The 23,598-nt window shown below is 44.1% G+C and overlaps 1 protein-coding gene and 1 pseudogene across 1 annotated transcript; both read left to right on the top strand.

Annotated features, from left to right (window-relative positions):
- The window catches only part of LOC136665625 (RNA-binding protein 25-like), a 31,264-nt pseudogene that overhangs the window by 6,599 nt on the left and 1,067 nt on the right, over window positions 1-23,598 (top strand).
- fam78bb (family with sequence similarity 78 member Bb) lies at window positions 17,224-21,845 on the top strand. The gene is made up of 2 exons (XM_066644824.1): window positions 17,224-17,595; window positions 21,323-21,845. Exons 1-2 carry the CDS (start codon window positions 17,333-17,335, stop codon window positions 21,843-21,845), a joined length of 786 nt encoding a protein of 261 aa, XP_066500921.1. The 5' UTR covers window positions 17,224-17,332.

Below are 23,598 nucleotides of genomic sequence, written 5' to 3'. Positions count from 1 at the left end.
TCATCTGACCACAGAACAGTCTTCCATTTTGCCACACTCCATTTTAAAAGACCCCTGGCCCAGTGCAAACGTCTGAGCTTGTGGAGCTTGCTTAGAAATGGCTTCCTCTTTGCACTGTAGAGTTTCAGCTGGGAACGGCGGATGGCACGGTGGATTGTGTTCACTGACAATGCTTTCTGGAAGTATTCCTGAGCCCATTCTGTTATTTCCTCGACAGTGGCGTTCCTGTTTGAGGTGCAGAGACGTTTAAGGGCCCGGAGATCACGAGCATCCAGCAGAGTTTTACGGCCTTGACCCTTACGCACAGCAATGGTTCCAGATTCTCTGAATCTTTTGATGATGTTACGCACGGTTGATGATGATAACTTAAAAGTCTTTGCTATTTTACGCTGGTTAACACCATTCTGGTATCGCTGCACTATCTTTCTGCCCAACAATGGTGGAATTGGTGATCCTCTTACCAGAGAGACACTGACCCTCTGAGAAACTCTTTTTATACCCAATCATGTTGTAATTGACCTAATTAGTGTTAATTGGTCTTCCAGCTGTTCGTTATCTGCTCAATTTCTTTTTCCGGCCACTTATTGCCACTTGTCCCAACATTTTTAGGATTTGTTGACACTGTGAAATTTTGAATCAACATATTTTTCCTTTAAAATGTTACATTTGCTCAGATTAAACTTTTGATCTGTCATCTATGTTCTATTACGAATAAAATACTGACATTTGCCGTCTCCACATCATTGCATTCAGTTTTTATTCACAATTTGTTTAGTGTCCCAACTTTTTTGGAATCCGGTTTGATAGACAGACAGACAGACAGACAGATAAACAGACAGACAGACAGACAGACAGACAGATAAACAGATAGATAGAGAGAGAGACAGACAGACAGACAGACAGATAAACAGATAGATAGAGAGCAGTTTACACCAGCGCTAAAACCACTATGAGTTCTGTACAATAACATCCAGTCTGTTTTCCCTGGGTCCCCAGAGAGAAAGAAACAGGGTGATGGCAAGGGCAAGAGAGAGAGAGAGAGAGAGGGGGAGAGAGAGAGAGAGAGAGAGAGAGAGAGGGAGAGAGAGAGAGAGAGAGAGAGTTGCTGAGCACACACTTGGTATCCACTCATTCGCACACTGGCTCCAGGCATGTTTGGTGGTGGGGGGTGGGGGGTGCATGAGAAAAAGAGAGAGAGAGAATGAAAGAGTGAGAGAGAGAGGGAGTGAGAGTGGGCGAGCGAGATCGCTGCCCCTTTTCTTGCCCAAACTCATCAAGTACGGGCCAGGGACCCTGAAAACCAGGGGATTAGCGGCTAGTGGAGCTCAGCTCAGTCCGGCACTGTCCTGCCCCACACGCTACACTGCTTCAGTAAAGAGACCAACATGGTTCTCACACACACACACACACACAACCATTTACCAGAACTCTCCTACAAACACACTCACATTTACTAGAACCCTATGATGAGCGCAGAGACCGTTCTTTACACTGCCCTTCATTTTTTAGAAATGAGATTATCTTTGATTTATCAAGTAGACACTGGTTCATAAGGCTCCATAACAGCTTCTAGAACCTTTCCTGATACGAGCTGGTCCAGCAGCGTCAGTGGGCACAGTGCTGTCCGTGTGAACCTGGAGCACTAGAGCGGCTTCGAGCGTTGGGGTTTGAACACAGACGCTTGGACTGAGCCTTTATATATGTTTCTGTGAGTTTAAGTCAGTGTCATGAGAGTCTCTTAGCCTCAGTTTTACTCATAATCTGTTTTCACTGAGAGGAAAGTCAAAGAAAAGTAAGAAATTCATAGATAAATGGTTCCAAACTTGGAGTTCAAAACACAACAACACAGAGGAAATGGGACTCCTAACAACCGCGCAAGGCCTGGCATCACGCCAAAACAAAAAACAAAACTACGGATACTGGAAGCCTGTGCTAGCATTTCTCCTGCGGTGTTGCTATCAGTGTGTGAAGAGTGGGAGAAGAGGGTTGCATTGACAATCCAACACAATGGGCAGCACTTTGAACACATTTTATAAGTGGTCAGAAACTTGTAAATAACTCATGAAAGAATAAAGTTACGTTAAAGCGAAGCACACCATTGTTTTTCTTGTGAAATTCCCAATAAGTTTGATGTGTCACATGACCCTCTTCCCATTGAAAAAACAAAAGCTGGATTCAAAATGACTGACTTCAAAATGGCCGCCATGGTCACCACCCATCTTGAAAAGTTTCCCCCCCTCCCATATACTAATGTGACACAAACAGGAAGTTAATATCGCCAACCATTCCCATTTTAATTAAGGTGTATCCATATAAACGGCCCACGCTGTATGTAGCTGAGTAGAACAGTCATAAACACATTTATTTAACTCTTCCACATTTACTTAAGAATCTGCACAATTTATGCTTCAAAAGACATTTTGTATTACAGCTCTAAGCTCTTAATGATGGCTGAGAGTCAATCAGCCTGGAGGCCTGTGTTCACACACACACACACTGACCAGACAACTGCAGGAAGAATCAAACACAGCATCAGCACATTTCAGCCCTCAGCTCGCCTTCTATTCTCTCTCAATGGGGCTGTCCTTAAAGCCTTACAGGCTCCCCCTTAACCTTTTCCCAAACTACACGACCCCCTCCAGTCCTCCATTCAACTCCTACCCACACATCTCTGGTCAGAATTACAGATTTAGAAGATATGTTCAGGATAAATGTCCCCAATGCCCTGAATTTGGCTTAGATTTAACTCTACGTCTTTGAATACACAGATCGATTAATATGCAAATTAGTCCCCGCCTCTAACCCCACCCACCCCTCTGCCACTTACCTGCAACTTTACAGGATTTGATCACTCCCTCACGTAAAGCTGGAAAAGGGGTCAAAGTCAAAAAAGTCAAAAGTCATAGGGCATCTTTTTATTACAGAAAACAAAAGGGAAACGATATACCTGAATACCACAGTGAGTAATGGATAAAGGGTATTATATTAGGCTGTGTCCAGAACATGGCCGCCACCTTAAAGGCCGCCATATTGGATCAAGGGCAAGTTTTTCCAATGGGAAGGTGGTCCTGTAGCATATCAGAGAAGACCAGAACTGTCTCAGAAATTGACCGCCACAATCAGATTTGCAGTATCTCTTCTGGTTCTAAAGTTATCAACACAAAAACTCAAACATTTGTTATTCATTACAGGCTCGACCAGACCCTAACAGTGCTACAGGAAGCAGTGTTTCCATCCGTTCTGACTGAAGATGGTGCTGAGCATTTAGGGTCTGCTTGAGCCTGTAACAAACAACAAGTTTTGAACTTCCTGTGTTGATAACTTTTGAACCAAAAGAGATATTGCAATCGGTTTCTGAGACAATTGAACACCTTCCCATTGGGAAAAACCTGCCCTTGATCCAATATGGCGGCCTTAAAGGTGGCGGCCATGTTCTGGACTTACCCTTGATCCAATATGGCGGCCTTAAAGGTGGCGGCCATGTTCTGGACTTACCCTTGATCCAATATGGCGGCCTTAAAGGTGGCAACCATGTTCTGGACTTACCCTTGATCCAATATGGCGGCCTTAAAAGTGGCAGCCATGTTCTGGACTTACCCTTGATCCAATATGGCAGCCTTAAAGGTGGCAACCATGTTCTGGACTTACCCTTGATCCAATATGGCGGCCTTAAACGTGGCAACCATGTTCTGGACTTGCCCTTGATCCAATATGGCGGCCTTAAACGTGGCAACCATGTTCTGGACTTACCCTTGATTCAATATGGCGGCCTTAAAGGTGGCGGCCATGTTCTGGACTTACCCTTGATCCAATATGGCGGCCTTAAAGGTGGCAACCATGTTCTGGACTTACCCTTGATCCAATATGGCGGCCTTAAAAGTGGCAGCCATGTTCTGGACTTACCCTTGATCCAATATGGCGGCCTTAAAGGTGGCAACCATGTTCTGGACTTACCCTTGATCCAATATGGCGGCCTTAAAAGTGGCGGCCATGTTCTGGACTTACCCTTGATCCAATATGGCGACCTTAAAGGTGGCGGCCATGTTCTGGACTTACCCTTGATCCAATATGGCGACCTTAAAGGTGGCGGCCATGTTCTGGACTTACCCTTGATCCAATATGGCGGCCTTAAAGGTGGCGGCCATGTTCTGGACTTACCCTTGATCCAATATGGCGGCCTTAAAGGTGGCGGCCATGTTCTGGCCTTACCCTTGATCCAATATGGCGGCCTTAAAGGTGGCGGCCATGTTCTGGACTTACCCTTGATCCAATATGGCGGCCTTAAAGGTGGCGGCCATGTTCTGGACTTACCCTTGATCCAATATGGCGGCCTTAAAAGTGGCGGCCATGTTCTGGACTTACCCTTGATCCAATATGGCGGCCTTAAAGGTGGCAGCCATGTTCTGGACTTACCCTTGATCCAATATGGCGGCCTTAAAGGTGGCAACCATGTTCTGGACTTACCCTTGATCCAATATGGCGGCCTTAAAGGTGGCGGCCATGTTCTGGACTTACCCTTGATCCAATATGGCGGCCTTAAAGGTGGCAGCCATGTTCTGTACTTACACTTGATCCAATATGGCGGCTTTCAAGAAGGCGGCCATGTTCCAGTCATAGCCCAAAAGATAGGCCGCTACTTCATTACTCTCTGAGGTATTCAGATATGTCTTTTTCCCCTTTGTTTCTGAAATAACAGGGTGTCCTGCGAGCTTTGACTCACCCTGTATTTTAATTTAAATACAATGATCTGTATTGACGCTCTAACCTTATTTGCTTTAGTATTAACGTCCAGTTTCTGAAGCTCTGAAACTCTCCTGGAAATTCCAGGTCAGAACTAATCACTGTAGCTCATAGTGATATTTATAATCAACTGTGGAGTTGTGGAGAAAAAGTCTGAAGATATGAAGGTTTCAGGAGCTCTGAAGTAAAGTGATTGACCCTGGTGAGGGAGCTGGGGGGTTGGGGGGTGAGGGAGTGTGTGTGTGTTAGTCTCCAGGCTGTGGGACAGACCTGGACATGCGCTTTGTTTGAGAAGATTCCTGTAGGGTTATGTGGCTCAGACGGCGGGCTGAGTAAGTGTGTGTGTGTGTGTGTGTGGGTAGAATACGTGTGAAGTGCTGGCCTAGTGTCTGTCCGAGAGCTAATGAAGCTTTTAAGCAGAACATTCAGATATCCTTAAGCACATATTATTATAATTTAATTTGCCGTGATACTCGAGGATACCATCTTCTCACTCAGTGTCTGACCACGGAGTCTCTATTGTCCGCTGAATTAGTCCAATACAGCTTTGGCCGTTAAAGACTGCAGCTCTGTACAGAGAGATCTCTAAAATTTTTAGAGCGACAATTCATTTCTCACTGTCTTTGAAGTCCCCTAATTTCTTTACAGCCAATCAGATTCGTTCAGACCAGGAGAGGATCTGAGTGACGCAGGAAGCCTCCCGGTCGGACGTCAGCGTCTGGTCGGCTCTGAGTCCAGAGGAACGTGAAACCCCGGACACACAAGGAGCTTCTTTCAGCCTCGGCTGCGTCTGTCAGCGGCTACTTCTGCCATCCTTCACTGTCCCAACACAAGTCCTGCGCCTCCGCCCGGCGTCCAGATCCATTAATAAACCGCAATAAAGCTTCACTGGATCAAAGGACTTTGATGTGGACGGTAAAATGTATGTTTCATGATTGACACATTCTCCTAATACATTTTTTCTTCCTTGCTTTACAGTTACATAGTGTTGTCTGACACTGGAGTTAGTTACATAATTCCTCATGAGCGTAGATTGTCAGTACTTATATTTTTTATATTATTTTATCTACAAACACCATCGGACATTTTGTAAAATGCAAGTGAGGAGTGTGGTGTGTTCTCCCTGTGTCTGTGTGGGTTTCCTCCGGGTGACTGTCTGTGAGGAGTGTGGTGGGTTCTCCCTGTGTCTGCGTGGGTTTCCTCCGGGTGACTGTCTGTGAGGAGTGTGGAGTGTTCTCCCTGTGTCTGCGTGGGTTTCCTCCAGGTGACTGTCTGTGAGGAGTGTGGTGTTTTCTCTCTGTGTCTGCGTGGGTTTCCTCCGGGTCACTGTCTGTGAGGAGTCAAAAGTGTCCATATGTGTGAGTGTTTGTTGCCCTGTGAAGAACCAGCGTCCCCTCCAGGGTGTGTTCCCACTTTGCGCCCAGTGATTCCGGGTAGGCTCCAGACCCACCGCGACCCTGAATTAGATAAGCGCTTACAGACAATGAATAAATGAATAAACGAATGAACTTTCACTATTTTAAACATTCCACTTTTAATTTGTGCTAACCTTTATTTCCAAATAATCCAACTGTTCACAAAGAATAAATCTGAGTGCAAGATCACAAAGCATTTAGGTCCTTTACCTTCCACCCTTCACAACACTGTGAAAGAATCAGGACGTTTGGCTGTGATCTTCAAGCCCTCAGATGGCACTGCATTAGAAACTCCCAACAGCACGGGTCATTTGCACATGATGTACCATTGATTTACTGGGATTTTAGAGAGATATACTGTCTGTCTTGTCATTAAAGTGACACTCCTTGACCGGGAAAGCCCATGGTTATTTCAGCAGGACAGTGTCAGGTCTCATACAGCACATGACTTTACACAGAGTGTGTTTGCGTAACTGATCTGTCACCCCGTTGAACCAGAATGGACCAAATTTCCACTCACAAAACTGCAGCGGTCAGTATCCTCAGTTCCCAAAAGCTTCAACAGTGACAATAATGGGGAATGTATGGAATGCAGTGGGAAGCACGCCGCTGTCCCCACTTTTCAGAGGGCTTTATTAAAAATGGTGTTAAAAGAGGATCTTAAGCGAAAAGTAAGCAAGAAGAAAATGGCTAGTACAGAAGCATTTAAATATCAGTTCAGCTGAAAGCCGTGGTGTTTCTATAAAGTGTTGACAGAGGCATTGCTGGTTGATGATGAGTTTTTCAGCCGTTGCTTTTAAGGATCTAACACAGGGGAAAACTTCTAAGAATATAAAGGTGGCTCAGGCTTCACTGAGGAGTTTCGTCTCATTATAATGAGCTTTCAGACACTATGGTAGGGTGTGTGTGTTGTGTGTGTGTGTGTGTGTGTGTGTGTGTGTGTGTGTGTGTGTGTGTGTGTGTGGCCGAGCATTGCAGAGTGCTGAGAGATACACAGACCATAACACATCATTCAGACTTTATTACAGAGAGAGAGAGAGAAGAGAAAAGAAGAGAGAGAGAGAGAGAGAGAGAGAGAAAGAGAAAGAGAGAGAGAGAGGGTGAGAGAGAGAAAGAGAGAGAGTGAGAGAGAGAGAAAGGGTGAGGGAGCGAGAGAGCGAGAGAGAGAGAGGGTGAGAGAGAGAGAGAGAGAGAGAGAGAAGAGAAAAGGAGTGAGAGAGAGAGAGAAAAGAGAAAAGAAGAGAGAGAGAGAAGAGAAAGGAAGAGAGAGAAAGAGAGAGGGAAAGATAAAAGAAGAGAATCTTTATGTAAACAGGTCAAACAATTACACAGGTTTCACTCAAACACACACACACATCATATGTATTATATCCAGTGTATCATGCACAACTCACACACACACTTTTCCCCACTGTTATCTGAGTGAAATTTCATTAAAGCAGAAAAGGTCAAAGGGAAACAGGGTTGGAAAGAGAGTTTCTCTCTCTCTCTCTCGTTCTCTCTCTCTCTCTCTCTCTCTCTCTCTCTCTCACACACACACACACACACACACACACACACACACACACACACACACACACACACACCTTCTCTGACACTTCACCTAAGCCTCCACAGCTTTGGAAACACCTAGAAAACACACAGATCCCGTATGTTTTAATGCAGGTCTTAAATCAAATCATAGCCACAGCTCAGACTCATCACAGCCTTCGGTTCCACTGAAAATAAAGGAATGTAAAGTGAAAGACTGCTACTCAGTGTTGAATGCCCATGACCTTTGAGCCCTCAGACAGGCTCAGGATGATTTGACAAATGTTGACAAATACCAAAGCTTGAGTTTCCTCCATTCATTTGTTCAGTGAATAAAAAAGTGATACCTGTATTTATCTGATGCTTTCCTACAGTGTCCGAATATCTGACTACAGTCCTACAGTGTCCAAATGTCTGACCACAATCCTACAGTGTCCGAATGTCTGACCACAATCCTACAGTGTCCGAATATCTGACCACAGTCCTATAGTGTCCAAATGTCTGACCACAATCCTACAGTGTCCAAATGTCTGACCACAGTCCTACAGTGTCCGAATGACTTACCACAGTCCTACAGTGTCCGTATATCTGAACACAGTCCTACAGTGTCCAAATGTCTGACCACAATCCTAAAGTGTCCAAATGTCTGACCACAGTCCTACAGTGTCCGAATATCTGACCACAGTCCTACAGTGTCCGAATATCTGATCACAGTCCTACAGTGTCCGAATATCTGACCACAATCCTACAGTGTCCGAATATCTGACTACAATCCTACAGTGTCCGAATGACTTACCACAATCCTACAGTGTCCGAATATCTGACCACAGTCCTACAGTGTCCAAATGTCTGACCACAATCCTAAAGTGTCCAAATGTCTGACCACAGTCCTACAGTGTCCGAATATCTGACCACAGTCCTACAGTGTCCGAATATCTGATCACAGTCCTACAGTGTCCGAATATCTGACCACAATCCTACAGTGTCCGAATATCTGACTACAATCCTACAGTGTCCGAATGACTTACCACAATCCTACAGTGTCCGAATATCTGACCACAGTCCTACAGTGTCCAAATGTCTGACCACAGTCCTACAGTGTCCGAATATCTGACCACAGTCCTACAGTGTCCGAATATCTGACCACAGTCCTACAGTGTCCGAATATCTGATCACAGTCCTACAGTGTCCGAATATCTGACCACAATCCTACAGTGTCCGAATATCTGACTACAATCCTACAGTGTCCGAATGACTTACCACAATCCTACAGTGTCCGAATATCTGACCACAGTCCTACAGTGTCCAAATGTCTGACCACAGTCCTACAGTGTCCGAATATCTGACCACAGTCGTACAGTGTCCGAATATCTGATCACAGTCCTACAGTGTCCGAGTATCTGATCACAGTCCTACAGTGTCCGAATATCTGACCACAATCCTACAGTGTCCGAATATCTGACTACAATCCTACAGTGTCCGAATGACTTACCACAATCCTACAGTGTCCGAATATCTGACCACAGTCCTACAGTGTCCGAATATCTGACTACAGTCCTACAGTGTCCAAATGTCTGACCACAGTCCTAGAGTGTCCGAATATCTGACCATAATCCTACAGTGTCCGAATGTCTGACAACAATCCTACAGTGTCCGAATATCTGACCACAGTCCTACAGTGTCCGAATATCTGACCACAATCCTAGTGTCCGAATATCTGACCACAATCCAAGTGTCCGAATGTCTGACCACAATCTTACAGTGTCCGAATGTCTGACCACAATCCTACAGTGTCCGAATGTCTGACCACAATCCTACAGTGTCCGAATGTCTGATCACAATCCTAATGTGTCCGAATATCTGACCACAATCCTACAGTGTCCGAATGTCTGACCACAATCCTACAGTGTCCAAATGTCTGATCACAATCCTACAGTGTCCGAATATCTGACCACAATCCTAAAGTGTCCAAATGTCTGATCACAATCCTACAGTGTCCGAATATCTGACCACAATCCTAAAGTGTCCAAATGTCTGATCACAATCCTACAGTGTCCGAATATCTGACCACAATCCTAAAGTGTCCAAATGTCTGATCACAATCCTACAGTGTCCGAATGTCTGATCACAATCCTACAGTGTCCGAATGTCTGACCACAATCCTACAGTGTCCGAATGTCTGACCACAATCCTACAGTGTCCGAATATCTGACCACAATCCTAAAGTGTCCAAATGTCTGATCACAATCCTACAGTGTCCGAATATCTGACCACAATCCTAAAGTGTCCAAATGTCTGATCACAATCCTACAGTGTCCGAATATCTGACCACAATCCTACAGTGTCCGAATGTCTGACCACAATCCTACAGTGTCCAAATGTCTGATCACAATCCTACAGTGTCCAAATATCTGACCACAATCCTAAAGTGTCCAAATGTCTGATCACAATCCTACAGTGTCCGAATATCTGACCACAATCCTAAAGTGTCTAAATGTCTGATCACAATCCTACAGTGTCCGAATATCTGACCACAATCCTAAAGTGTCCAAATGTCTGATCACAATCCTACAGTGTCCGAATATCTGACCACAATCCTAAAGTGTCCAAATGTCTGATCACAATCCTACAGTGTCCGAATATCTGACCACAATCCTAAAGTGTCCAAATGTCTGATCACAATCCTACAGTGTCCGAATATCTGACCACAATCCTAAAGTGTCCAAATGTCTGATCACAATCCTACAGTGTCCGAATATCTGACCACAATCCTAAAGTGTCCAAATGTCTGATCACAATCCTACAGTGTCCGAATATCTGACCACAATCCTAAAGTGTCCAAATGTCTGATTACAATCCTACAGTGTTCGAATGTCTGATCACAATCCTACAGTGTCCGAATGTCTGACCACAATCCTACAGTGTCCGAATATCTGACCACAATCCTAAAGTGTCCAAATGTCTGATCACAATCCTACAGTGTCCAAATGTCTGACCACAATCCTACAGTGTCCGAATGTCTGACCACAATCCTTCAGTGTCCGAACTGAGACATCACCGTCCTCATTCCTTCTGTGGATCAGCACTTAGCATTACCTGTCCATTAGCAGGTAGACAGAGAGACTACCTGAAAAAGCACTTACAATCTTTCTCTCTCTCTCTCTATCTCTCACTCTCTTTCAAGCAGTCAGAACCAAGCAGCTGCACTAAGACCACTCACACACACACACACTCTCTCTCTCACACACACACACACACACACACACACACACACACTCCCATTCTGTCTCTCCCACCATTGTTCTGATAAACCCTGTGTCCAGTGTGGACAGGTAGGATCAGCCCTCACTAAGTCTCCCAAAGTCTTTAGCCACACAAATGGACAAGTCGTGCAAGTTATGGCCACAGCCCCCTTAAACACACACACACACACTTAGGTTTTAACTTTCCATCTCACTCACTCTGCAATGTATAGCATAAAAAGAATAGGTTGTTGTTGTTGTTGTTGTTGTTTTCTTGGTTACTGTGAACTGACCAGTCAACGTTCCCCACTTTAACAAAGAGTAGAGATCAGCCCCTGACTGTGTGTGTGTCCACTCTATTTTCATGGCCGAGTTTAGAGGAGGTAAACCGTGGTAAACCAAAAGCAGTGGACAAACTGCGCCACCTCCTGGTGAAGTTTGCAAAATGCACCTTGTCGGAATTCCTCTTATTTTAATCCATCTTATTTTAATCCATCTTATTTTAATCCAGTTGATTTTAATTCGAGTTATTTTAATCCATCTTATTTTAATTCAGGTTATATTAATCCATCTTATTTTAATCCATCTTATTTTAATTTATCTTATTTTAATTCAAGTTATTTTAATCCATCTTATTTTAATTCATCTTATTTAATTCAGGTTATTTCAATCCAGTTTATTTTAATTCAGCTTATTTAATTCAGGTTATTTTAATCCAGTTTATTTTAATTCAGGTTATTTTAATCCATCTTATTTTAATTTTGGTTATTTTAATTCAGGTAATTTTAATCCAGTTTATATTAATTCAGCTTATTTTAATTCTGGTTATTTTAATCCATCTTATTTTCATTCATGTTATTTTAATCCATCTTATTTTAATCCAGTTTATTTCAATCCCGTTTATTTTAATCCAGTATATTTTAATTCTGGTTATTTTAACCCAGCCTATTTTAATTCGGGTTATTTTAATCCAGCATTTTTCAATCCAGTTTATTTTAATCCAGCTTATTTTAATTTTGGTTATTTTAACCCAGCCTATTTTAATTCAGGTTATTTTAATCCATCTTATTTTAATTCAGCTTATTTTAATTCATGTTATTTTAATTCAGGTTATTTTAATTCAGGTTATTTTAATCCATCTTATTTTAATCCATCTTATTTTAATTCAGGTTATTTCAATCCATCTTATTTTAATGCAGTTTATTTTAATTCAGCTTATTTTAATTCAGGTTATTTTAATCCAGGTTATTTTAATTCAGCTTATTTTAATTCAGGTTATTTTAATCCAGTTTATTTTAATCCATCTTATTTTAATCCATCTTATTTTAATTCTGGTTATTTTAATCCATCTTATTTTCATTCATGTTATTTTAATCCATCTTATTTTAATCCAGTTTATTTCAATCCCGTTTATTTTAATCCAGTATATTTTAATTCTGGTTATTTTAACCCAGCCTATTTTAATTCGGGTTATTTTAATCCATCTTTTTTCAATCCAGTTTATTTTAATCCAGCTTATTTTAATTTTGGTTATTTTAACCCAGCCTATTTTAATTCAGGTTATTTTAATCCAGCTCATTTTAATTCATCTTATTTTAATTCATGTTATTTTAATCTATCTTATTTTAATTCAGGTTATTTTAATCCATCTTATTTTAATCCATCTTATTTTAATTCAGGTTATTTCAATCCATCTTATTTTAAAGCAGTTTATTTTAATTCTGGTTATTTTAACCCATCTTATTTTAATTCAGGTTATTTTAATCCATCTTATTTTAATCCAGTTTATTTTAATTCAGGTTATTTTAATCCATCTTATTTTAATTCTGGTTATTTTAATCCATCTTATTTTAATCCATCTTATTTTAATTCAGGTTATATTAATCCATCTTATTTTAATCCATCTTATTTTAATTTATCTTATTTTAATTCAAGTTATTTTAATCCATCTTATTTTAATTCAGCTTATTTAATTCAGGTTATTTTAATCCATCTTATTTTAATTCAGCTTATTTAATTCAGGTTATTTTAATCCAGTTTATTTTAATTCAGCTTATTTTAATTCAGGTTATTTTAATCAAGTTTATTTTAATCCATCTTATTTTAATCCAGTTTATTTCAATCCCGTTTATTTTAATCCAGTATATTTTAATTCTGGTTATTTTAACCCAGCCTATTTTAATTCGGGTTATTTTAATCCAGCATTTTTCAATCCAGTTTATTTTAATCCAGCTTATTTTAATTTTGGTTATTTTAACCCAGCCTATTTTAATTCAGGTTATTTTAATCCATCTTATTTTAATTCAGCTTATTTTAATCCATTTTATTTTAATCCATCTTATTTTAATTCTGGTTATTTTAATCCATCTTATTTTCATTCATGTTATTTTAATCCATCTTATTTTAATCCAGCTTATTTCAATCCCGTTTATTTTAATCCAGTAAATTTTAATTATGGTTATTTTAACCCAGCCTATTTTAATTCGGGTTATTTTAATCCAGCATTTTTCAATCCAGTTTATTTTAATCCAGCTTATTTTAATTTTGGTTATTTTAACCCAGCCTATTTTAATTCAGGTTATTTTAATCCAGTTTATTTTAATTCATCTTATTTTAATTCATGTTATTTTAATTCAGGTTATTTTAATCTATATTATTTTAATTCAGGTTATTTTAATCCAGTTTATTTTAATTCAGGTTATTTTAATCCATTTTATTTTAATTCTGGTTATTTTAATCCATCTTATTTTAATCCAGCTTATTTTAATTCTGGTTATTTTAATCCATCTTATTTTAATTCAGGTTATTTTAATCCAGTTTATTATAATTTGGGTTATTTTAATTCAAGTTATTTTAATCCATCTTATTTTAATTCTGGTTATTTTAATCCATCTTATTTTAATTCAGCTTATTTTAATCCAGTTTATTATAATTTGGGTTATTTTAATTCAGGTTATTTTAATCCTGCTTATTTTAATTCAGGTTATTTCAATTCAACAAGGGATCAACACTTTCACTGAAGCCCATGTTGTCCTCCAGTGCCTCCAGTGCTGTGAGGGTGTTACTGCGGATGTCGGAGCCAGTAATAACTGGAACATTGTTATTGAACATGGAGACAGCTGCTGAGTTTTGTTCGGAAGCAGGAATGAAGCAGAAGTTCCTGCTGAAGGTTTTCTGAGTGCTTTAATCCGTGAGGAGCTGGAGTTATCCTGCAGTAACCCACCAGACCCCACAGCTTTAAAACTTTGTTGTGTAATTGATTGATTGATCATTGATTGATTGAATGACTGACTGAACGATGATTGATAGTTTGGCCGATTATTGATTGATTGATCAATGATTGTTTGACTAAGGGATTGATTTAATGATCAGAGCATGAAGAGATTAATTGATTAGGCGGCTGACTGATTTTCTGAATGTTTAATAAACCGATTGAAGGATTGATAAATAGATTGATTGTTTGATTGATTCATTGACTGATTGATTAATCCATTTACTCCATCATTTATAAACTGATTAGTGATTGATTGGTTTATTTATTGATTAAATTATGGATGAATAGATTGAATGAGGAATTGATAGTGATTTGTTAACTGACGGATTGATTGATTGATTGATTGATTGATTGATATCAGGCACCATAACTCACCCCGTTTGCTGATGTGAGCTGTTGATTCACTCCCCCAGTGAACCCACCCCCATCTCTCCTCACTGAAGCCATGTGTGACAGAGACTCTGACATCAGTTCAGATCTCCATAGTGACGGCCCGTCTCCGCGAGTTGTCATGGATACGTGGAAAGGCATCAATTAAGCTGTGGAACTTCCAGCTCTCCTCCTCGCAGACCTGTGTGCCAGAGAAGAGCATCTGCATGTGTAACCTGATGGAGTCTTCAGCCCTCAGAACGCAGCAGATCACACACACACACACACACACACACACACACAAAGATGTACACCTGTGATACCGCACTGTAATCAGTCTCTAGATAAATATATCACCTACTCGGCATAAATGTTGCACATTAGGTTCGTCATATGGTACGAGGGCTTCTTCTCTGGTGGTGGTGGTGTGTTAGTGTGTGTTGTGCTGGTGTAGAGTGGATCAGACACAGCAGTGCTGCTGGAGTTTTTAAACCCCTCAGCGTCTGGACTGAGAACAGTCCACCGACCAAAAACATCCAGCCGACAGCGTCCTGTGACACTGATGAAGGACTAGAGGACGAGCGACACACACTGTGCAGCGACAGATGAGCTACTGTCTCTGACTCTACATCTACAAGGTGGACCAACGAGGGAGGAGTGTCTCACAGAGTGGACAGAGAGTGGACACAGGGTTTAAAAACTCCAGCAGCACTGCTGTGTCTGATCCACTCTACACCAGCACAACACACACTAACACACCACCACCACGTCAGTGTCACTGCAGCGCTTAGAATGATCCACCACCACATCACACCTGCTCTGTGGGGGTCCTGAGCGCTGAGGAACAGGGGGAAAGGGGGATAATAAAGTATGCAGAGCAACAGATGGACTACAGTCTGTAACTGTAGAACTATATAGCGCTCTTGAATGTAGAAACAAAGAGGTGGTTTTAATGCAGAGAAATGCCTGATAGATAGGGTATGTATAGCCTACACACACACACACACACACACACACACACACACACACATGTAATTATATCCAGCCTATCAAATGAAGAGTACACACACACTCCTCCTCTGTGTTATTTCAGCACTGTGTTCTGAACAGCGGCATGACGACCAGGACTAGATTGCTTAGCACACACACACACACACACACTCTCAAACGCTCTCTCGCTCACTCTCTCTGTGTCTGTCTCATTCCTCCCTGTCTCCACGAGATCCAGCTGAATATCTCCGTTCTGAATGGACACTCGACCGCTGATATTCCCTCTCCTCTTCCCACAGTCTCCCTCCCTCACCCTCCGGCAGTCTTCAGCTCCGCTGCCCGGGGGCGACCGCTTGGGCTCACGGCTGCTGCTGCTGCTGCTGCTGGAGCTTTTCTTTGAGGATTGTGAGGGGGTTTGAAGATGTGAGGAAGCTTGCCGACTTCTCTTCATGCTCCTACAGCACCACGCACATCTCCTTTAAGGGCGTGAAGGTGGGCTACCTTTGGGTCACCTGTAGCTGCTGGCCCACTTCAGGAGAACTGTAGATTTGAATGGATTTGAATGGACTTTAATGGACTTGGATGGACACTGCTGCACTTCACCTTCTGAACAGCACCTGCTGGCTTTGGAAGAACGATGGGTTCTGATGGACTCTTCTCATTTGCCTCGAAAGCCGCATAGCAATGACTGAAAGACACTTTCACCACCACAAACGTGGTCCTAAAAGGAGGTTTCCCGCAGAGCCGCGTCCAGCTCCGCGCATGTGTTGCCTAGGGAGACAGTGGCAGGGCGTAGTCATGGAGAACACGAGGCAGGAACACTAAGAAGAACCAAGACGCACAGAAAAATAACACCATACGAATGGAACAAAGACTTGAAAATGGCCCAGAGGGCGTGAGGAAGAGCTACTGATGAGAAACTCAAAATCGTGAGAAAGAGAAACCTAGAGGAACCAAGACTCAAAAGAAGAAACTCTAACACTGACCTAGACTCAAAGATTAGACAGGAGAATGTCCCTCAGAGCTTGGGAATCAAGACTCAAAGACAAAACACCCGTTTTTAAAAGGAGAACATCCCAAAGAGCATGACGGAGAACCACTGAGAAGAACCAAGACTCAAAGACAACCACTCCCTAAATGTGGAACCAAGTCCTGAAAGACGAATGACCCTGAGAGCACAAAGAAGAACCTCTGAGCAAAGCCAAGACTCAATCATTCAAAGGAGAACATCCCAGAGCATGACGGAGAACCACTGAGAAGAACCAAGACTCAAAGACAACCACACCCTAAATGTGGAACCAAGTCCTGAAAGACGAATGATCCTGAGAGCACGAAGAAGAACCTCTGAGCAAAGCCAAGACTCAATCATTCAAAGGAGAACATCCCAGAGCATGATGAAGAACCACTGAGAGGAACCAAAACCCAAGAGACTTGGCAGGAGAGTGTCCCTCACAGCGTAAAGAAAAAACACAGAGGGGAACCAAGACTCAGGAACTGACGTGAAAATGTCCCTCAGGTCATGAAGCAGAACAACTACGAGGAAGTCTCTAAAAGCAGAGCCAAGACTTGGTAGAAGGACGTCTCCTAACAGCATGGGGAAGGGAGTGGAACCAAGGACTCCATTCTCCTGAGAACACAATGTTGAGAGGAACCACGTCCTCGAAGGAAAGAGGAGGAATTCCTGAGAGGACCTGACGACAACGGTCTCGGGTGGACGCTGCATGGTGGACCGGCTCAGGTGAAAGCCTTTAAACCCCGCCCTCCTACTCGCCATGGGCTGCATCCAGAGCATTGCGTGTAAGTCCCGTGTGAAGCGGGAGAACATCATGGTGTACGACGTCACTGCCACCATTGACCACACCCCCACCGTCATCGAGGAGAACTCCCCCATAGTGTTGCGATACAGGACACCGTACTTCAAGGCCTCCGCCAGGGTGGTCATGCCCCCCATCCCCAGGAATGAGACCTGGGTGGTGGGCTGGATACAGGCATGCACCCATATGCACTTCCACAACACCTACGGAGACATCGGCATGTGAGTCTGTCACTGCAGCCCACTTTAGTGATAACAGTGTGTCACACAGGGTCAGAAATGACTTAACTACTAGCAAAACAAACTCCCACCGTGTTGGTGTTTATTCAGAAGCGCTGCATCTTTTAAGGTGGAATGGTGTATTTGGGTAAGAAACCGACTGTAGCGTGTAAGATAAATTAGTAGTTTTTAGTCACTATTTGAATTACCACAGAAACTCATGAACTCGAGCTGTCACATTCATTCTGCGTTTACTTTCACGCAGTTAGCAGTCACTTCAAATAATGTAACAGCAAAAATAAGTCAATATTTCCCACCTACGGAGCAGGAATAGAGCAACATCCTTGTCTCTTTTCAAGCTTTTTCACAACTCCAAACTGCCTCTACATGCTATTTCTCCACTGTGGCTCAGCCATCAACTCACAGTGAGCCATTTCAGGCCGAGACATTTAGTTTGTTTCCAATTTACGGAGCCAGTGCTGTCTACAATCACCTGACCTTTTTTCAGACCGCAGACCGAGGAGCAACAAATGGTGAGGAAATATTTACTGAATTTTATTGAAAGGGTTAAATTTGAACATCACGTTTAGGCGCAAGGTTCAGAAATCGTATGTTGGGCGGCACGGTGGCGCAGTCACACAGCTCCAGGGACCTGGAGGTTGTGGGTTCGAGTCCTGCTCCCGGTGACTGTCTGTGAGGAGTGTGGTGTGTTCTCCCTGTGTCTGCGTGTGTTTCCTCTGGGTGACTGTCTGTGAGGAGTGTATTGTTCTCCCTGTGTCTGCGTGGGTTTCCTCCAGGTGACTGTGAGGAGTGTGGTGTGTTCTCCCTGTGTCTGCGTGGGTTTCCTCCAGGTGACTGTGAGGAGTGTGGTGTGTTCTCCCTGTGTCTGCATGGGTTTCCTCTGGGTGCTCCGGTTTCCTCTCACAGTCCAAAAGTGCCCATAGGTGTGAGTGGGTGTGTCTGTTGCCCTGTGAAGGGCCCACCTTGCGCCCAGTGATTCCAGGTAGGCTCTGGACCCACGGCGACCCTGAACTGGATTTAAGAATGCACCGCAGCTTCAAATAGCAGTAGATTTAACCAGGAGCCAGGTTCACAGTGCATCAGAAGAGGATTCAGACGGAGACAGCAGACAAGAATTGATTGTGTGTGTGTGTGTGTGTGTGTGTGTGTGTGGATGAGAGACAACAGTGCAGTTATGTGGGACGACTGTATGGGATTATAAAGAGCAGTACTTTATATTCACTGAGCAAGTCTGTGCCTCACTGTAGCACCTGGAGCTCTGTTCTTCGGAGCCTCCACCAGCCTGTGAGCTGTCCTGCTCTGCCATTAACACTCCCACACACAAACACACCATTCCACACGCTTTCTCGCCAGATCAGGACGGAATAACACAGCAAGCGAAGTCTGGACGAGGGTTTTGAAGCTGAGGTGAGGCCGAGGGGAGAAATGCAAACGCACTCCTTCACTGGGAGAGCAACAGAACAGAAAGAGGAGAGGGTGGGAGGGATTTAGAGAAAGAAAGAGACATTGAGATTTTCTCACACCCTCCCACAGTCACACTCCCCGCAGGCTCTGTCCATGTGGAGGTGTGTGTGTGTGTGTGTGTGTGGGAGAGTGGAGCCCTGGCGTTCCTTTAGGGAGGGGTGGTTGTGGTGCGTGTAGGAAGCAGATGGAACAGATTCGGTGAAGATCTGCCAGATTCGGGTCGCACCAACTGACACTCTCTGTCACAGCCCTCTCACACACAGCTTGGCTTTAATAACACACACACATTACGAGCAGATCCTGTTGTTGTCCGGCTGCTAAGGTTTACAGAGGACATCGCAGGCCGTGTGCGGAAATGCAGCAGGTTGGAGTCCGGTGGTGGTCACTTTAAAGGACTGTGTGCCACAGCAGGAGAGAAGGCTGAAGTTAGTGCCGTAGTCTTGGAAACCAGAGCCTCTGAGGTAAAAGGAGTCTAAAATGGTGGGTAGATGGAGTCTCCTCGCACCTCACGACTGATGGAATAAAAGGTCAAATCTGATTACATTCTTTTCAGGAAGAAAGTTGTGGAGTGTAGCGCAATTCGAATAATACATCGACACACAGTAGAAATGTGTAAATAACACTCTTAAAGGTGCAGTAGACAATTTCACCAGTGCTGTGTGTGTACACTCTCAGAAAACAATGTACTACGCAGGTGCATCATCATCGTCACTGAAGTTACAAACCGTGTAAATGTATCTTTAAAGGTACCGCAGTGGTGTTAAAGCCCAGTTGAATTCCCTAAAAGTTCATTGCATTCTCTTCTCCAGAAGCAGAGGGGGGTATTTTCTTTCTTTCATTCATTAATTCATTCATTCATCGTCTATAACCCTTATCCAGTTCAGGGTCGCGGTGGGTCCAGAGCCTACCTGGAATCATTGGGTACAAGGCGGGAATACACCCTGGAGGGGGCGCCAGTCCTTCACAGGGCAACACAGACACACACACACAGTCGCCAATCCACCTACCAACGTGTGTTTTTGGACTGTGGGAGGAAACCGGAGCACCCAGAGGAAACCCACGCAGACACAGGGAGAACACACCACACTCCTCACAGACAGTCACCCGGAGGAAACCCACACAGACACAGAGAGAACACACCACACTCCTCCCAGACAGTCACCCGGAGGAAACCCACGCAGACACAGAGAGAACACACCCAACCCTGAACTGGACAAGGGTTACAGATAATGAATGAATGGATGAATGAATGAATGAGTTCAGGGCTGCGGTGGGTCCGGAGTCTACCCGGAATCAGGGGGCACTGCATTTTGTCTGTAGTGTGTAACTATGTTTTCAGACGACGCAAGGTAGAGAATGTTAATGAAGCATCTGAGACTGGAGCACAGGGGCCAAGCTGTAGGATGTTTTCAGCTTGTTAGAATGCACCCCCTGCAGCATCCAGAGTAACCCTACGTCTCGTGGTTAAGGGACGAATGTAGTATAAAGCTGAAATAAAATGGCCCAGTGCAGCTTTTGTGAAGCTTTTAATCTGCAGTAGAACAAAAGCACAAAAGGTGATGTGCTGGAAAAAAAATGTGCTGGACTAAACCGTGGTGTTTCTCCAGAGAGAGTCGTCACTCTACGCCACGCAACGCAGACGACCAGCACCAACTCTCCATCTGTAAAATCTCCAGCTGCAGCAGAGATCACGTTTGTTTTTATCTGACTCACGACGGCAGCTCGTAAAATGACGCCGTGGTCTTTTGAAGAGGTTCAAACGCTCCTCGGATCGGTGGCCGACGAAAGAATCCAGCGAGAGCTGGACGCTGCAACAAGGAAGGAACAAACTCTACTGATCTGTCTGAACTGATGACGGAGCTGTGTTCAGTCCCAAACAACAACAACAACACACCATGAGTAAACACCGCTTAACGTTATCGATGCTGTTGTAGTGGTTTCCAAAGCTTACGGTTCCTGATAGAGACATAGTTTTGCGATCATTGTCTGCATGTGTTCATCTCCCAGGTGGGTGGCAATGTGGGTGACAATGTGACAATACTCAACAGTACCGTTGTTCCCGTACATTTCGAGGGTGAGCGGTGGTTGTGGAAAACAAACCAGGGACCAGGGATCAAACAGAGAGTAGAGCGGAGCAGAGCCGGTACAATGCTGTAAAAAAGTATCCATAGACTGACAACATTCTGAAATGATGAAGTTGTCAAATGACCAGTATCCGCTTTTTAACCTCTTCTGTCCCCCACAGGTCGAGCTGGGAGATCCCGGAGCTGAGGGACGGAGTGGTCAGGGCCATCAGTGACTCGGACGGAGTGAGCTACCCGTGGTACGGTAACACCACGGAGACGGTGACACTCTCGGGTCCGGTGTCCAAACCCTCGCGCTTCACCGTCAGCATGAACGACAACTTCTACCCCAGCGTGACATGGGCGGTGCCAGTGAGCGAGAGCAACGCGCCACGGCTCACGCACATCACACGCGATCAGAGCTTCACCACGTGGCTGGTGGCTCTGAACTCGGCCACTCGAGAGAAGATTCTCCTGCAGACGGTCAAGTGGAGGATGAGGGTGGAGATCACCGTCGATCCCAACATGCATCTGGGCTCCAGGGCCAGGCTGGTGGGACCACCAAGCCAGGACCAGCCCAAGGTTCTGACCCACATGGAGCCCATTCCACCCAACGCCCTGGGGAAACCCAATGCTAATGATGCCCAGGTCCTCATGTGGAGGCCTAAACGGGGGGCTCCGCTGGTCGTGATCCCCTCTAAGTAGCAGGGCCAGAGAGGACCAGGGTGTGAATGAACATGACACATCTTCGTTGGGTTGTTGTTGTTTTACTCAACATTGAATACAGCTGAGATTTAAAGCCATTGGAGTGCGATTTCCTTGTTGTCCACTTGGGAATGTAAAATACGCCGTTTTACGAGGACCGTCCATCGTACGACCACTGGACGGCAGGCTCCTCCTTCTTGGGATGTTCCAGGCCAAAAGTGATGGAGGCAAGTAGGGGTCTTTTTAAAACACTAATGGTGCATTCAGACAGTGGACAATGGCCACATGAAATGACTGTAACTCCAAACTAACTGCCCCGGGGCGGTTTAAAGGGGTGGTCACAGGTTGGTGAGAGCTGTGTCATCCGTGTGATGTTTTTAACTCAAACCCTTCAGGAATTCAATCCAGGTGATCAGTGTGAAAACAAGTACATAGTCTTTAAAAGTCAAACATGTTGCAAAGGACCACTTGCCTTAATTCCACACTGCTGCCTTTGAGTGGATGGTCAGCATGGCACAGGGGGTGCAACACATCTGCCTTAAAACCAGCTCTGGACCTGGAAGCAGTGGGACAGGCTACGGCCAAACACAGGACAGCAGGGGAAATGAGACGATGGGAGAATAACCAGCGAGAGCTTCACCTCTCACCGCGGCTACAACTGAGCATCGTCAACGGCTTTGAAAACAAGGTTTAAATGTGTTTTTCTGAAGTCATTTACAAAAGGATGTTTCTGAAGGAAGGGGTATATTTTGAACAGAAATCAAACGTCTGTCGGAGGGGGGTACGGATTAGAACAGAGACGTGAGACCAGCAGAGAGAGAGAGAGAGACACAGAAACACAGAGAGAGAGCGCTAGAGAGAGAGAGAGGGACACAGAGACAGAGAGAGAGAGAAAGCGCCAGAGACAGTGTGAGGGAGAGAGAGAGAGAGAGAGAGAGAGAGAGACAGAGAGAGAGCGAGACAGGGAGAGAGAGAGACAGGGAGAGACAATGAATCAGAGAATGAGTGTGAAAGAGAATGAGAGAGACAGGATAAAAAGGAAATGACAGAGAAATAGAAAAAACACAGAAGAAATCATGAAGAAAATGTAAGAGAGAAAAATAAATGATGAAGAGGCGGATTGTGGAGGAGAGTTCCCACTCTTTCACTTGGGAGAAAGTATCAGAAAGGGACAGAAGAGAAAGGAAAGAAAGGCCTTGGAGAGCACAAGTGTGCAATCTCCCAGTGCTGCTCATTAGAGATCCACACACACACACACACACACACTTACAGAAACCCACCCATGTCCACGGCCTGTAAACTCTCCTCAAGGTGAACAGTATCCCCATGTTCTAGAACGATCTGCTGCTTTTCAGTGGGTGGTGAACGGAGCCAGACGTCTGATAATTGTCTTAAAATGGAAAGCGCTTCATGGAACTGGCTTTTAATTCCCGCCCTAATTAACAATCACAGAGTGGCACACGGGCACTGAAGGTGGTGCTCCAGTCGCACAGCTCCGGGGTTCTCGGGGCAGACGCTTTCTACAACCCAAACACACGCTGGTGGACTGACGGGCTGTGTGTAACTGTCCACAGGGGTGTGTGTGAGTGACCGGGAGTGTGTGAGAGGCTCAAACTAAGCTGAAAATATCACATAAATAGTTCAGAAACAAACTCAGACCCTCAGTCCTCACACACTCCGGGCGCCAGATGGGGACGCCATATTGACTTCAAAAACAAAGCAGCAGACGCTGTTCCTGCAGATCTCTCAGAGG

This window comes from Hoplias malabaricus, chromosome 14 (assembly GCF_029633855.1).
Source record: "Hoplias malabaricus isolate fHopMal1 chromosome 14, fHopMal1.hap1, whole genome shotgun sequence".
NCBI classification, from domain to species: Eukaryota; Metazoa; Chordata; class Actinopteri; order Characiformes; family Erythrinidae; genus Hoplias; species Hoplias malabaricus.
This window is presented reverse-complemented; position numbering and strand designations above follow the sequence as displayed.